General features: G+C 47.6%; 1 protein-coding gene and 1 long non-coding RNA gene across 6 annotated transcripts in view; both read left to right on the top strand.

Annotated features, from left to right (window-relative positions):
* The window catches only part of TPK1 (thiamin pyrophosphokinase 1), a 347,870-nt gene extending 346,055 nt beyond the window's left edge, over window positions 1–1,815 (top strand). For all 5 annotated transcript variants that reach the window (XM_019453102.2, XM_019453094.2, XM_019453103.2 and 2 more), the window contains one exon: window positions 293–1,815. In XM_019453102.2, the coding sequence (XP_019308647.1) occupies window positions 293–411 (119 nt within the window). In that variant the 3' untranslated portion in view covers window positions 412–1,815. The remainder of the gene's footprint in view (window positions 1–292) is intronic.
* A 3,507-nt stretch (window positions 1,816–5,322) lies between these two features.
* On the top strand, window positions 5,323–8,394 carry LOC109269206 (uncharacterized). Its single transcript, XR_002080983.2, has 2 exons — window positions 5,323–7,875; window positions 8,142–8,394. It is a non-coding gene; the product is annotated as an uncharacterized LOC109269206 (long non-coding RNA).
* The last annotated feature ends 8,866 nt before the right edge of the window (window positions 8,395–17,260 follow it).

Below are 17,260 nucleotides of genomic sequence, written 5' to 3'. Positions count from 1 at the left end.
AGAAAATTTAATGAAATTTTGTGAGAGAATGGCATATATCCCAGAATGGTTAACAACCAATAACCAACTCCCAGAAAAGTGGTTATGGCAAGTTCTAGACATTTTCAGTTTTAAAATCCCACGTCATATGTTTCACCTGTCCCACATCTTATATATCTTCTATCACATATATATTTATATAGCTTCTATCTTAAGCACATGCTTAACTGCTTTTCTGGTAACTGTTGACAGAGTTCTACACTGGAGAAAGGCTGGCTGTCATTAAACATTTCTTTTTCTCATTTTCTTACAGCAAATAACGTGCTTGGTTTTGGAACACTGGTCAGTACTTCCAATACCTACGATGGATCTGGTGTCGTGACCGTGGAAACGGACCATCCGCTCCTCTGGACCATGGCCATCAAAAACTAACCCCGCACCTGGCATCCATAGCTGTGCCTCTGACTGACCTCATTTGCCACCGACTTCTTGCTCAACAAGAACAGTTCACCTTGGTTTACAGAAATGAAACCTCTCCACGGGAAGCCCACTAGTTTTCAAGATATTGATGTTTAGATAACCCAGGTAACACAAATGGCAGATCTCAATTTTACAGCGAGGGAGAAAAAATCATTATTTGTTAAAGTAAATAAGCTCTACGACATTCAATTGGAAAACTAATGTGGATCATTCCACTATAACATTCAGTACTGTTGTTATGTTACTAATCATTACATTTATCCTAGAAAATTTTTTTTTTAATTTGAAGCTGAGAAAGTTCTCTGCTGAGGGTTCTTGGTGTTCAACACATAAGCCTTCTTCTGCCCGTCCTTAAATCCATACCCCAAAGGCTACTTCTGAGTGTCTATTCATGCTAGATTCCTCTGTATAAAATAGGAAAAAATTCCTTCCAGATTGGGATGTTAGAACCACACCATTTCACCCTGGCCTCATTACTGTCTTGGTATTATGATCTTTTAAAAGTAAATCAAGAAGCATTGACCTAATTATTAAGTTTGAAAACAGGCAGTTATGTAAGCTCCACACGAAGGGAGACACTCGGCTAAAGACACTCCTTTAGCGGAGTGACAGGTGGAAACCGCCCTCGTCATATTTACAACCAAGCCTGAAAACGTGCAGAGGACATCTACGCATGCAAACTGAATGGTTTCCGACATTACTCAGACTGAAAAAGCAGTGCTTCACAGACCCCAAGTTTATGCAGAGGACCAGGAAAGGAGTTTGACAACCTGTGGGGATAAGCGAGCACTGTGTGCTGAGGATCTGGGTCTGAAAGCCTGAGTTCCTGTCCCTGTCCAGCCATTCGCCCAAGTTCCTGAACCTGCTCCTTAGCCAGAAAGTGGAAGGGGCTGCACGGAGGGTGCCTGAGCTTCTTTCCTACAGTCGGAGTCTAGACGCTGACACCTGCCCATTACCAGGCAGAGAATGCACAGGGTTGCTGACTCAGCAGTTTAAACACCTGGGGCCCTGGGATTCATCCGTGTTTCTAACAAGACCCTCTTCTCTCTTCTCACCCTTTCCTGAATGATTTACCAAACCAAACGTTGCCATACAAACCGTGACATAGGAACTCCCCCCCCCCCCCCCGCCATGTTTTATGTACACACATCCCCATCCTGCTGCGAGGGAGCAGCAGCCCTTTCCTTCCTGGTGTTGAGACAAAGCAAGAGTCAGATTTGAAGTGGAGAATAGAAGGGGGATCAGCTGAACCAGCGTGCAGTTGTGAACAACTTACTTGAGAGGTCATTTTTGTTATTATGCAAATACATGAGATTGAAATCCGATGTCAAACAAAACTATTTAGTTACCCACGTATATGTTTGTAGTCCATTTTTAAGCTAACATTCCATTTTCTCAGCTGTATTCGTTATCACCAGTCTCATAATCAAGGTTTCTGTACAAAACAATAAAATTGCTCAAAGGATGAGTAAGAGCGACAGTATTTCACCCATCCAGTGTCAGAGAGCCAGCCAGGATTGTTGCTACTTGCTCTGTCCGGCACGCAGGGTACCCACCGGATCCCGTGTACCAGGGGTTCACACAACCTCTGGATTCGTTGCCCGTCTGTAAAACAGGGAACCTGTGTAGCACCTGTCTACCTTGTAAGACTTAAGAAGGACAGGGAGACTGCTTCCAAAGGTCTTTATAAGCTGCAGAAAAAAGAAGGGAAGGAACTGCTGTCACAGAGAAAGTGAAGACAAGTGGGGGAGGAAGGGCCCTGGGAAAGAGGAGAAGGCTCAGAGCGCAGGGGAGGGTCCCAGATCGCGCGCTCAGGGCTGCGTGCAGGCTCCCTCCAGACCCTTCCACGTCGTCTCCGCCAAGCAGCTCCCAGAGCCTCTGTCCCTGTACTGCCTGCCTTCCCGCTCAGAGCAGACACGATGGCACAGAAGCCGGAGGAAAGGTCACGCATCGGCTTCTTCATTGGCCCATTCAACTCAGAACCTCCAACGGAAAAACTTAGTACTTAAGACCTCCAAACCACTGCCCCAAACAATACCTGCACCAGAAGAAACCAGGAAGGAGCAAAGGACCGGTGGGTACAGCGCGTGCCATTCTCGGCACTTGTTACTACTTTTTATTTCACTTAGAAGCTGAGGCTCAGCTGTTATACATACATTACTAGAAATGTATTCACGACATATAAATGCCTTCTGTTTTGAATTTTTACTCCCCCAAAAAAAGAAAAGCAATGCATGTCCTACTGACCCTGAAAATCTTACCAGTGGCAGTAAGTGGATACTTAGCAAAAGCAATATAGTTTCTGAAACCCAGTAAGCAGAGGTGGGGAAAGCATTCAGACAGCCCACGCTCACCACCTACGGATCGGGCCGGAGCCACTGGACGCCCAGGGAAGGGCTTCTCTTACAGGACAGGGCACCTCTCCCACTTCCTGCAAGGCTACCGAAGAATTAGGTATTGGACCCCATTCCGTTCCTTAAAGCTACCCAAGTGCTCCTTTTCTCTTCATGTGCTTCCCTGCCACACCATTGAAACACGTATCTCTTACGTTTGTCCCAACAGCAGGAGTCTGCAGACAGCACGATCTCGGGTCCCCAGGCAGCCCCTCTTCCCACCGTCCTGTCCAGTTTGGATCCTGTCCAGGATCCTGGTTACCTAAGTCACTGATCAGTGAAAACAGGCTACGATTGCTCTTCTCTACAGGCAGCTGGGAAAGTCTGAAAATGGCTGCAGATACTAAAAGCACGGGTGGGGGCCACAGGTGACTCTGAGACCGAGGGAGCTGTGTGGAGTCCAAGGAATTAGAAGTGGGCCACGCCCCCAGAGGGCAGGCAGGGCAATACCTCTCTCTTCCTTCAGTTTTACTCAGAGCAAGGTTCTCCCGGGATGGGAACTAGGGCCATGTCAGTGACAGAGGCTCCTCAGAGCAAGGCGGAGGGCATGACAGCGTGGGCATTCAGAGGGTAAGTGCACAGCGTTCGTGTTTGCTCCGTATGTGCGGCATGCGTTTTAACAGGCCTTGCTTACTACCCCTGCTCGGATTCATACCTTCCAAAGTTTTACTTGAACAATCAAAGCAGCCCTTGGATTGGACGTGATGGAGACTGATGACAAAAGCCAAGTCAGTAAGCAGCAAGAAACTATTTTATTCTCTAAGGTTCTACGATGATAAAAAGGGTATGGGGTGCCTGGGTGGCTCAGTTCGTTAACCATTCAACTTAAGCTCAGGTCATATCTCGCAGTTCATGAGTTCAAGCCCCATGACAGGCTCTGTGCTGACAGCTCAGAGCCTGGAGCCTGCTTCGGATTCTGTGTCTCCCTCCCTCTCTGCCCCTTCCCCACTCTCTCTCTCTCAAAAATAAAAAATAAAAAGGGTATGATCTGAATGGTGACTTTCAAATTGTATCGCTCACAACCCACCAGAAATACATTCCATCATATGACCTAGACTCACATAAGAGTGTGTGCACACACTCAGAATGCTTTAATTTATTCTAAATTGAAATAAAAACAGCTAGAAATTCTAGATTGGAAAAAAAAAAAAAAACGCCAAAGGATAGAGTAAAACGCATAAAGTAACTTTTAAAAATGTATGGATGTAAATGCAAGAGTTGTGCACTGAGCAGAACCCTTCTTTCCTAAGTTTAAGACAATATGAGTATAATTTACCCCTTAGTAACAGTTTTCATTCTATGTGTGCGAAGAGGAGTAACCTTCCAATGACAGCAGGCTGAATGGGATCCTAACTGGGAATAACATCAATTTCACTTCATTAAGAATGGGGAGAAGAGCTAGATTATTTTTTTTAATTTTTTTTTTTAACATTTATTTATTTTTGAGACAGGGAGAGACAGCATTAACGGGGGAGGGTCAGAGAGAGAGGGAGACACAGAATCAGAAACAGGCTCCAGGCTCTGAGCTGTCAGCACAGAGCCTGATGCAGGGCTCGAACTCACGGACCGCGAGATCATGACCTGAGCCGAAGTCGGATGCTTAACCGACTGAGCCCCCCAGGCGCCCCGAGCTAGATTATTTAAGTTGTGTCTAAAACATTCTATTCAGAATAAAATAAACGATCCTTACACCTGGAGGAAGATTAAAAGCCAAGCCACAGGGTCAAGCCATTCCCAGGGAGCCAATAGAAAGAGTGGAAAATTCCGGGCATGTACGGTACAAGTTCCTTCCTTGCCCACAGATTTCACTTACCAATCGTAGTTTTCCCTTCAGATGAGCCGCAGTCTGAGCCTCGTCTCAAACCATTCTCTAGACAGCCATCATCAGTTCTCCACCGGCTGGGCCCCTGGAGGCAGAGAGCCAATGCGTGATCTCACCACCACACACACCACAGCGACACTTCCCAGCCCAGGAAGAGGTCACGGCAGCATCGTTTTCTTCCCAGGTTATGAAGGACTTGTTTGCCGTGTACTTAATTCTACCCCTGAAAGCAAGACTTGTGGGCTGCGAAAGAAAGACTAATGCCATCCCTGCAGATGACTTGAAAAACAGAAACGACCCTGAGATCACTCAGAGTTAAGAAGGTTCTCCTAACAGACCCATAGATGGTCCCTGAGAACAAAGAAATCTAAGACTTAACACAATGTGAGTACAAAGGTTGAAAAGGGTTTTAAACTAATTAGTAAGAAGCACGGATAAAAGAGTACAAATCAAACCTTAAGTTTTTCTTTTAAAAATAACCTTTAGGGGCGCCTGGGTGGCTCAGTTGGTTAAGCGTCCGACTTTGGCTCAGGTCATGATCTCACCGTTCGTGAGTTCGAGCCCCGTGTCGGGCTCTGTGCTGACAGCTCAGAGCCTGGAGCCTGCTTCAGATTCTCTGTCTCCCACTCTCTCTGCCCCTCCCCTGTTCACAGTCTGTCTCTCAATAATAAATAAATGTTTTTTAAAAATAACCTTTAAATTCTAGAGAATAGAGAATATTTAATAGCCAGGTATATTTTGAGCAATAAACCTGGGAAATTATGGGCATAAAATTCTGCAGAACTGAACAGAGTCCCATCTGAGTGGCACAATTAATTTTGTGCTCGCTTGTTTAACACTGAGTCCTGTGCTAGAGTAAAAGCCCCTTGGGAGCATGGACTTTGTGTTTCATGTTCTCCGCCAGATCCTCTGTCTTCGAATAGAGCTGTGTCTGCGGCAGGCGCACAAAACCTGTATGGCATCGCTGGTGCATGAATTCAGCTCCCCACTTGTACCCGTGCCTCAGGAACATAGCGCATGGCTTCCCTAGTCCCTGAAAACTTACTCTTTTCCCTCCTTGATCCCTAACTATCCATCATTTAAGTAGATAATGCTAAAGTTTTCCTTAAATAGTTTCTAAGTCCTCATGATAAAAGCCCTAATTCTAGACTGGACAGACCTGGTGATAGACACTTACTTGCTCACTCACAGACCTGAAAAAGGAGACAATGTTCAGAACACCAAGGCTGTGCTTAAAGACATCATCCAAAGCAAAGCACAGCTAGTCACAAACTCGAAAGGCCAAGGAGCTTTAAGTTGCTTGAAACAGGGAAGGGAAAACGAGAGTCACGAGGCCAAGTAATGACAAAGGTTTGGAGGACTGGTATGGACTGAAAGAATCAAGGTCAAAATAAAGGTAAAGAGCGTGTGTGACTGGCCTAAATTGCCAGGGGGAAGAAAATGGAAGGATATGAGATTAATAAAGAAAATTCAGAGTTAGAAATCTGGTAGCTGGAGCTATTTCAGCTCTGGAGGTTCAAGGAATGACCCTGGCTGTCCTATGCTGAGGTTGTGAGGCTACGGACGCGAATATGTGTTATTCCAAAATACTTAGAGACCATGACGTTCAATTAGAATGCACGAGTAGGCTTTCTGTGTTACAGTAAGACGTTCTCACCTGTTCCTTACAGAAATTCGTATACTCTGTCCCACCAGCCCCTGCTGGATAACCCCAATAATTTTACTATCGTCAGTTACAATGTTAGAAGAATAACCATCTCAAAAATATTGAGGCTTTTATTAGTATGGCTATGGGGGCAAATATGTGAAGGGCACAGAGTAAGGGATTTCTTAATAAAGAAGTTTCGCTTTTTTTGTGTACCGTAGGAAATACTAAATGTCCACCAATTCTCTCTCTACTGTGCCAAACTTCATTAGTTCAAGAAATATTTTTCACTCTACTTTCCATTCCCTGTTCATGAAAAAACTTTCCTAGACCCCACTGGTCTATACATTCTTCTCTTTTATTTGCAGTCCTTAACATTCAGGGGAGCCTCCGTGAGTAATGACATGAGGGGAAATGGTGCAGAAAGTTGGGAGAGCTCTTCGCCGGCGAATTTATTATGCGTATTTTAAAGTTGACCTTTTAATCCAAGTTTTTATTCGATTCCGTTGCAAGGAGTTAGGCAACACGGTCAGTTTGAATATTTGTATGCCACTGGCACTGAACAGAGATTTTATGAGGAAAAAGTCACAGATTAAATCACGAAGAGGCCAATATATTCTTTTTAAGGCTAAATGGAGGTAGGATGGAGATTTTTGAGAAAGAAAGTACATTTTCCACAAAAAGAAAACCGGGCTCTAAATTTTAAGAACTGGACACACACCTCATTTTCGTAATTTCTTCTCCAAATGAGATGTTGCTGGTAACTGCGTCCACGTGAGCACATAAATGGCATTAGTCACACCGATGCTATCGTTTCTCATTCCCGTCTTCGGGAACAAATAGCTTTTCACAAGTTGCTCTGAGGTTAACCTTTCTCTTGGATAGGAGTGTAATTTATAAGAGCTGAACCTCAGCACAAAAAATCAAGGAAATAATATTAGTCAGAGGGGACAGGATGAACAGATTGGCTACAAACTTGGAGTAAAGGAAGTCCCAAGTTACTGTGTAGTTTCCATTGATTTCATATTCTGGCCTTCTCGGGACATTCCAGATGCCAGGACCTCTCATAGACTTTAGGCGAGACACATACCATCTTAACGTAAAGAAAAGAATCTTCTAACATGTTGCCATCCGACAACCACAGAATGCACTCCTGCCCCCTGGCCACGGAAAGCACCCCAGTGTTCAGTCCGAGGCTGAACAAACACTCTTGGGGACCTAGCCCCTAAATTAAGCTCCAACATTCTACGTTGGGTAATTCCCCGGGAGATCCCACATATACCTACATGAAGTCTGAGGGAGAGGATGTATCTGTTTTCTAGATTGTGCTGCTTGATTAAAACCATCAGAAGCAATCTTAACTTTGTATTTTTTACACATGTATTCTTAGGGCCTCGTTGAAATTTTACCCCTAGCGCATCTGCTCGGCAGGCTCCTGGGTGCAGGCTCCTGGCTGGGGAAGGGTTGGACTTGTAGAAGCGTGCGTGAAAGGACGCGGATGGTTCCATGAGCAGTTCAAGGTCCCGGGCAGGAGATGGGCCCCGTGCCGCTTCATGGTAATAACGAGTTACTTCCAATAATGCAGAAAGTCTGGTTTAAGGGGGATATTCCAAACCGACATATTGCTGTCCTTTCACACAAATCTGAGTGTCTACTGCAAGGCAGACGCTGGGGTACAGGGATGCCCTCACTGGCTCCCGTTACAATGACATGGGTGAGGGACAGCGAGGGTTGGGAGAAAGGGGGATGCACAAGAGGAAAGACACGTGGGAACGCAGACAAGAGGGCAACGAGGAGACTTTCACTTTCCTTGTCTACCCAGGAGGAATGCTGGTGGGCCTCAACTTCTAGCATGAACACGACCTGTGAACATGTGTACAAGACTGGACTTCTACGTTTCCAGTAAGAGCTGTTTGTGAGAAGTCTGTACCAACGGGTTGATATTAAGAGCAAAAAGGACACAGTGCCCATGAACATCTTGGTCACAATTGTGTAAATACTAGACAATACTGGGAAACTATATATTGACACTTTTACCCTGGTTAGCTTTCAATAATGAAATTGCAGGTAACATTTTCCTCTCTCTACTTCGGTCTTTTTTCTACATTTTTAAGGAAAATAAGCAGCGTGTACAGGAATGTTGTACTTTTTGAAACATAACTGTATCCTTCCATTTAAAACATTTACATGGAAGAAAAAATAAATTGTTGCATATTAATAAAAGCCACTTTCTAACATTATAAAGACATTCACACAAGCAGAGGGGCCTAAAGGGACCCACAGAGGCAGGCACAGATTCTCAAAGCTCTTGACAAACAGTAGTCACACAGACAGGCGGGTCCAGGAAGTCAGATGGGCAAAAACTGACGTACGTGTGCAGGACGCCCACCAGCATGGAGACCCCCGTCATCTGACTTGTTCTGTATTTTCTCAAACATTGAGAGTATTTATTCTATTATTCTAAGACGCACAGTTTTTTCTCTTTCATAAATGAAATTTCAGCTTTGCATTCAACAAACACGGCAGAGCATCCCCTCCTTGAATTCCATCTCAATCCTTACGGTCACGCCCAGCCTAACACCCTCAACCCTCTCGTCGTGCTCACTTGGCAAAGCCAAACCCCTGTTGAAATCCAAATTTCTGCCTCCCCTGCACCTGAAAATAGATGGAGAAAAACATACCAGCGTGATGACTGGCCTCATTTAAAATCAAAAATGTACCAACACACATTTACGCTGTTCCTTGATGGTGCCCAGCACATGTCCACAGTCCATTCACCCTGACATCCTCAACTTCCCCTCTGCCCCGGACCATCCTCGCCATCATCAGAACACAATACTGTCTTAAATCCTTCTGTTGACCCCGCTTCCTCTGTCGGCTACCACCTCATTTATTTTCCTTTGCAGTAAACCCCTCTCAAAAGCTGTCCAAACAAAGGCACTTTTTCCAAATCCCCCTCTGCCATTTTCTCTCTTAAACCCCACCCAGGAGTGATGCCTTGGCCCCGCCACACCACCAAACCACGGTCCTCTAAGTAGGGGCACCACCGGCACCCATAAGGGTGAGGCCAGTGATGAAGCCTCAGTCCTCGTCGGCCTTGACCTCGCGGGCATGTTTACCGCAAGGATCACGTTCTTCCCTTCACTTCCGGGAAAGCACGCTCTCCTGGTTTCATTCCCGCCTCGCTGGTCACTCCTTCTCCAGACCCTGTACCACTTTCTCAGCTTCTCCTCCAGCCTCTGAACACGCTGCTGCCAGGTCAGTCCTCCCTCTTTTCTCTCGCACCGTGTGCGTTCACCCCCTTAGCGATTTCACGAAGCGCTCATGGCCTCAGATGGTGTCCGCGTGGAAACTCGCCCATCCAACTGTCTGCTTGACGTCTCCACTCTGACGTCCAAGACTCTTCACATCAGCACGTCCACCACTAGCCCTGCGCTGTTGTCCCCAGAGCCTGCTGCAACCACCATCTTCCCCATGTCAACCGATGGTAATCCCATCCTTCTGGTCCTCGGTGCCCAAAGCCCGGAGTCATACCGTTCTCCTCTTTCTCTCACGATTGGTAGCCCTACCTTCAAAAGGTACTTCGCATCTGACCGCTTCTCACCATCCCGGCCATTATCCTCCTGGCCCGAGCCACTGTTACCCCTCATCTGAATCACTGCAAATGTCCCCCAACGGCCCCTACTTCTACTCTGTCCCTTCCCCGGACTGCGCTCAATACAGTAGCCACATCCAACCATTCTATTTCTCTGTGCAAATCTCTGCAGTGGCTTGGGGGAAAAGCCAAAGTCCTAACACTGGACCCTGATGCCCCAGATGATCTCCCCGCCCCCCCAACCCACAACCTCCTTCTCGTTCTGTACTCTCTGCCTGCTCGTTGCGTTCAAGCTTCATGGGCCACCTCGATATCCCTCAGACACACCCAGCCCCACTGCCGCCGGAAGACTTTGCCCTGTCTGTTCCCTCTGCCGGGGACGTTCCTCTGCAGGTGCCCACTTGACCGACACCCTTGCCACTTTCAAGTCCTTTCTCAAATCTGCCCTTCTCAGTCAGACCTACCTGGGGTGTGTTACTGAATAAAGGAATATGCCCCCTACCCTATTCCACCCCACCCCATCCCTGGCACTTTGTATCCCTGCTACTTTGCTTTAATTTTTTGTTCCCCAAAGAATCCATCGCCTTCTGGCATACCACATAACCTACTTACTTACCATGTTCTCTCTGCCTCCTGCTAGAATGTTTTATTCCCGGGCGCATCCAAGCCCCTAGAGCGACACCTGGCGCCTGCTGGGTGCTGCGTTCAGCCAGGACTTAGCGAGAATCCCACGCGCCAGCACTGGGAGTCGAGCCTGGAACGAAACCGACGTGGTGCTCCTTCCCTCCGAGCTCACGGTCTAATTCTTGCTGAGATTTCCTGGAGGGAGCTGAGTTTTCGCATGCCCCGAGGAAAGCGGAAAAGCATCAAGAGGCATTGCACCAGCCACCCTCACGGCGCGTGAAGTCCTCTAGCTAAGCCACCAGACGCCGACGGACCCGACGCCACAACCGTGTGCTCTGGGCGGCATGCTGTGGCACCAGCTGGGACCCAGGGACCCCCCCCTTTCCCCTGGCCCGGCGCGTAAGAACGGATTCACCCCGAGGACACTGGGTACGCCGATGAACAAAAGAAACCACATAAGACACCAGGTCATTCTGGTCTCAATAACTACTCCCCCAGACAACAAGACGCGTTCCGAACGCAAAGCTCCCCACATAAAAAATTCTCTGACGTGGTAACCGAGCCTTGCGCTTTATTCAACAATTAGCTGGCCTGAAACCCTTCCATGCCCATTTTTCTGCAGTTCTGGCAGCGAACTGATAACCTCAGGCAATTTTTAATTAGCACTTTTTAAGAATGGTTTGCTAAATTAGTCAACTATGAAATCACCTCACCCAGATGATTAGGTTCAAATTGCATTTCCAATCCGTCGTCACCTGCTTTTACTGTCGAAGCACACCGTCGCTCCAGGATTGTTAATTACAATGTTTATCAGTCTGTTTCAATACGCGCGCGGCACAGCGGGAAGCAGATGCCAGCTGGAGCGTCTCGGCACCGCTGTTCCGAGCGGCCCGCCAGCCATTTGGTGTTGACATTTCTATTACCAGAAATAGCTCTGGCTCCGTCCCCAACCCAGTGGAGCTACTGTTTCCGGATGAGGCTCCTTATGTCCAGGTAAGTCACCCGGTTCCTTGGCGTGAGAAACGCCAGGGCCTGCTTCAGCGGGGACCTGGTGGTGGCCGCACTTACCCGGCAGGACAGGCCAGTCACCGGCAGCCCCGCCCTCCCCACCGGCACCCAAACGGGATTCCCGAAGCATCTCTTACGTAGCAGGTGTGTTCACCTGATTCTCGAAAGAAGACTCGGAATCAGGAGGTCCTAACCCCAGCTCCTGGATGAGCAAACAGAGCAGCGGCCCCCCCCCCCCACCCCGCCCAAAGTTAGTGACAGAGACAGACGGGCACCTCTGGTCTCCTGACTGCAAGCGGGCTGCCGCCTCCTCGTGCCTCACTGGCTCCAGCCTCCACCCCCAACCATCTCCCCACCTCTCTCCGTTTCTCAGGTTTCATCTCCCTCCCATCGTGTCTCTACCCTGATGCAGAGTGATCTGCTTCAAATGCAAGCCTGCTTGAATAGCTCTAGTGTGGCCTTCGGGCTAAGGTTCCAGATCACCCCACATCCAGCCACGTCTCACCTGCCCTCTGCCTCCCTCTCTGCCCCACCGACCTCGCGCAGCTCTCTGAGCTCTGCACTCTCTCAGGGCCTCCTCACAAGCTCTGTCCTCTGCCCACAACCCAGTCCCAGAACCTTGCACTTTCACCCCATCTGTCACCAGGGCTTCCAGGCAGCCACCAGGGGTGCCGAGTCCCAGGCCCTCCACTGATGTCTGCCTCAGTCTTACCCAAGGAAGGGTAGTGCTGGTGCCCACGCCTTACCTGATGAGCCCACAGAACCCAGCCTTGCCCCCGGGGCAGAACAAGGTGGACAGTGGTGTTAGGAGAGGGGATGGTGGTGGCCTCTCAACCAAGCGGCCTGGGGAAGGGGGCCAAGGAAATCGGGGAAGGGGTATCAGTGTGATCTGACACATGATTATATTAATCATTCTACAAAATTGGGGTATCCTCCCTGTACCCTAAAGGGTTCCAGAACTCAAAGGCAAATAGATCACTTTTCTGTGACTCGTGTGGTCGTCTGAAGCCACGATAAAGGAAGACCTCAACTTAAGGGAAACCCATCAGGCGCCCAGCACCGTCACAATCTCTCTTGCCCGCTTTTCCATTCGACCTTATACACGCTCCGCACTTACGGGGCTGTCATCTCATAAAGGGAAATGAGAATTCTTTCCTGCTCCAATTTGCTCCAGGAGATCTGTTCTACAAGTGGGTGGTTTCCAGGAGATTTCACATCTGGATGGAGTGGGCAGGATTCTCTTCCAGGTCCAGCTGGCAGTAAGAACCCCAGCAATCCTGGCCTCAAAGCTGTTCTCTGGAGTTAGATATAAATTTGCACAATCGCACGGCTGCAAAGAACCCAAGGAGAGATTGGCTCTGGTGCCGGAGACTCATTTGATTAATGAGTAATCCCACTGGCAAGGAGCCAGGACTCTGCACACGTGCCCTCAGTGCCACAGACACACCATCACCACAGTTGCAGTCACGCAAGTCTTTAACTCCCCTAAGGCTGCCAAACTATTTCGGAACATTTTTCCAGGCATCCAAATATGCAGTTAGCTAACGACACAGGCATCTTATTTGTTCAATATTGAAATGCACATAATGGAGGGGTTCCTCCACCAGGTGGCAGCCAAGCCTTGCTAAAATAAATGTAGACTATGTACAGAATATACGTACACATGTGAATATATATGTAACATACATACATACGCATATACGTATATGCTACATATGTACACAGCATAGAGAGAGAGTCCCAGTTTTATCTTGGCCAAGTAGGGTAACGCATCCGGATTTGCAGCTCAGTGCAAGATGCCCACCATGCCCTGTGATAAATGATAAAGGACCGAGACAATGGGATCATCAGGATACCAGGGTTTCAACAACTGCTCTGGGGTAGCTACTGGCAGTCCAACCTGAATTGGGTTCATGTCCCTGATAATCTTCGTTTAGCCACTGCAGTGAGAAAGCAGATAGCAGAGCACTGGGTGGTCTTAAATACGAGGCTTTCAGTTAAATTCCAGTTCAACAGACCAACCAACTACTGACCGGCAGCTTTGTCACCCAGCACGCCAGATGCTACTCTCCCCAGGCTTCCTGCCTGTAGGAAACCCTGTCTCTTGGGTAAAGAATAGACCCACACACAAGACGAGGAGTAAAGAAACTGTCCTGTTCCTCAAATCCAGAGTACAGGGCTTTCCTGTATCCTTCCCCAGGGTCCTTGAGCAAACGACAGAAATACTAATAATGAGAGGTCAGTACTATGTTTAATCCCTCCAAAAAGCCATGATGTGTGATTGACAGACAAAGAAATGCTCCATGGGCTCAAAGAAAGGAAGGTGATAGTCTGGGGCGGAATATCACCTCTGATGCTTCCAATTGTTCTCAGTCAGAAAGAAAACACATGAATTGGACCAGCGGTTCTTTTCTTCCCCCGTTACTTCTTTTGACCAAAGCTGGTTATCTCCCTGAGTCTTCTCCAAGGATCCTAGATGTAAGTCTGCAGAGGACAAAACAGACAAGTTTGCTGACCGGCTACAGTGTGGTGGGCATGTGATTGTGGGTGATCGTGTGTGATCTGGGGGAAACAGTGCATGGGGCTTACCAGTCTCGCCCTTTAGGAAGAGTGGAATATGGAGGTCTCCCAGAGACAACTGATCCAAGCCCGTGGGAAACAAGACCACATAGGAACTGAGTGGTCTGAGCACTGGTTTGACACACATAGTCTCTGTAACGTGAAGAAACATTTAAACTAGGAAATGGTGAATAATTGAGGAGCCAACTACTGCACCTCTTCCCACACTCATTCTTTCCCAGTTTACCTAAATGGGGTCTTTGGTCCTTCCCAACACAATACTTGAAGCAGCCCCTTCTAATCAGGCAGAGCTAGGGCAAAAGTTGAAAACTATTTCCAAAATCCCAACTAGAGAAAGAGCCTAGACACAAGACTCTTGGTTCCAGAACTGTCCGATACGGTAGCCACATATGTCTATCAAGCACTTGAAATGTGGCTAGTATGACTGAGAAACTAAACTTTTAATTTGATTTGATTTTAATAATTAAAATTTACGTTGAAATAGCCACATATGGTTAGTGGCCATTGGACAGTAGAGTTCTAGAACATGTCCATCGACACCGAAAGTTCTATTGGATGGCACCGGTCTAGTAGAGTTCTAGAACATGTCCATCGACACCGAAAGTTCTTTTGGATGGCACCGGTCTAGCAGAGTTCTAGAACATGTCCATCGACACCGAAAGTTCTTTTGGATGGCACCGGTCTAGCAGAGTTCTAGAACATGTCCATCGACAACGAAAGTTCTTTTGGATGGCACCGGTCTAGCAGAGTTCTAGAACATGTCCATCGACACCGAAAGTTCTTTTGGATGGCACCGGTCTAGCAGAGTTCTAGAACATGTCCATCGACAACGAAAGTTCTTTTGGATGGCACCAGTCTAGCAGAGTTCTAGAACATTTCCATCGACACCGAAAGTTCTGTTGGATGGCACCTGTCTAGTAGAGTTCTAGAACATTTCCATCGACACAGAAAGTTCTGTTGGATGGCACCTGTCTAGTGGAGTTCTAGAACATTTCCATCGACACTGAAAGTTCTATTGGATAGCACAAGTCTAGTCCACAGCAGCATCAAAAAGCTTTAGATATTCACAGAACTCACACCATCTTAACGTTGTCTTACAGGAGTCTTGCAACTTCTATACAGATTTGTTTGCTTTATTTGTAATAGGAGATGATAATACTGGAATCAAATTAAATCGGATCCAGGGATTTTACCTGCCAGCATGCTGAGGTCTAACTCAGCTACGTCTGGAGCACAAGAATCTTCCGTGCGGTTTGCTGCGGAGATGTTTATTGTCCACACCCACGTCATGGTGGCACCATTCCTGTCTGCCATGCCTGGGCCCAGAGGTCCCTCATGACAAATGTGGAGGCCACAGCTCTGAGTTTATCTCCTACCCACACCCTCAGCATCCACACAGCACCACCCACAGCACTTTGTTACCCAACTGGAAGTAATGTGTCAATGAGGCATGGCTCCTTACCATTCACAGATTACACACACACACACACACACAGTAAGGGTGGAGGCACTCACCTCTTCCTCATTACAAGTCAACTACCTCCCAGTTTGGTCTCTTCAGAGCCCTTAACCCTTCTCCGCCTGCTACCATATTCCAGTAATTTGAGGGGACACATTCCTCCTAACTCTGCTCTAGAGGCAGGAAAGACCTTCTACTCTGACCTCTGGTCTTGAATCCAAGCTTCTGCTTGCTGTGTAGAGGCAGTGTTGGTTTGGGGATGGGGAGAACGGAGTTGTCCACAAAGAAAACATAGCTTCCATCCTTTCCGATTTGTTTACAGCAGCGATACCAACACACAGATTGGGGCGCTTGGGTAGCTCAGTTGGCTGTGCATCCGATCCGACTCTTGATTTCGGCTCAGCTCATGATCCCAGGGTTGGGGGATCAAGCCCTGCACGGGGCTGTGCACTGAGCCTGAAGTCTGCTTCAGATTCTCTCTCTCAGGGCACGTGGGTGGCTCAGCTGGGTAAGCGTCTGACTTCGCCTCAGGTCGTGATCTCACGGTTCAGAAGTGTGAGCCCCGCATCGGGCTCCATGCTCACAGCTCAGAGCCTGGAGCCTGCTTCGGATTCTGTGTCTCCTTCTCTCTCTGCCCCTCCCACTCTGTCTCTCTCTCAAAAATAAAGCATTAAAAAAATGTTTTTTAAAAAAGTTCTCTCTCTCTCCCTCTTCCCCCCTCCCCAATGCACACTCTCAAAACAAAATAATAAAATAAAATACAGATTAATACCTTCATAAATTATTCTTCCAAACTTACCAGGTATTGCTATTTTCTAAATACCAATGGCACTTAACACAGCGATGCAATTTACAGTATTATCAACATAACTGACAACACACATTCCCTGACCAATGCAAAGTAAATCGCTTTAAGATCAAACTGCATATGAACATGCCTGGGTCCATTCACTTGGGCTTGACACCATGGAAATGGCATTCTCTGGAAGATGCTCAAAATGAACGATAACAGTAACACGGTATCTGACGATTCCTTCCAAATTCAGGGATGACATTTCACCACTGACAAGCAAGGCTGCAAGGAAGAAAATCTTAAAGTGGTTTCTCCATTCAGGGCGCTCCACTGTTTATGCAAGACGGCCTGTTCTCTTGCCCTGACTTCAACACCAGAAGGACTCGAACACCAACTCCGCCATGGTGTTCCACGGTGCTCAACACCAACTTCCCTTCTAGCAACAACCAAGGGAACACCGAAGCTGGCTGCAACCGAGAAGAACTGTAAGCCCTGCCTGGCTGCATTGGCGTCCTCACATTACGTGCACAGAGGTCCATTTCCTCACCGAAGTGTCAAGTCTTCTAGGGACAGATTACATCATTCACCTCCGTTTCCCTTTCTCCTTTCTCCAGTACTTGCCCCCTCCTGATTTCTTCATCCTCTCACCACTTAGTCTTACGACTCATTCATCTGGCTCATTCCACATCATTTCATTTTCTCTTTTTATTTTGGAGGGGGAAACTTCCCTGGTGTCCCTAGACCTTCTTCCTTAAGTTGGCAAGAATTGGTTTCTGTTGGTTGCACCCTAGAACCCCTGGGTGATGTGGGCAAGGACTACAATATGCCTTCGGCACTTTACAGAGTGCCCATGACAGAGTCAGCACCGCGTCATGAGAAGAA

This window comes from Panthera pardus, unplaced genomic scaffold (genome assembly GCF_024362965.1).
Source record: "Panthera pardus isolate Hobbes unplaced genomic scaffold, ASM2436296v1 HiC_scaffold_8, whole genome shotgun sequence".
Taxonomy (NCBI): domain Eukaryota; kingdom Metazoa; phylum Chordata; class Mammalia; order Carnivora; family Felidae; genus Panthera; species Panthera pardus.
This window is presented reverse-complemented; position numbering and strand designations above follow the sequence as displayed.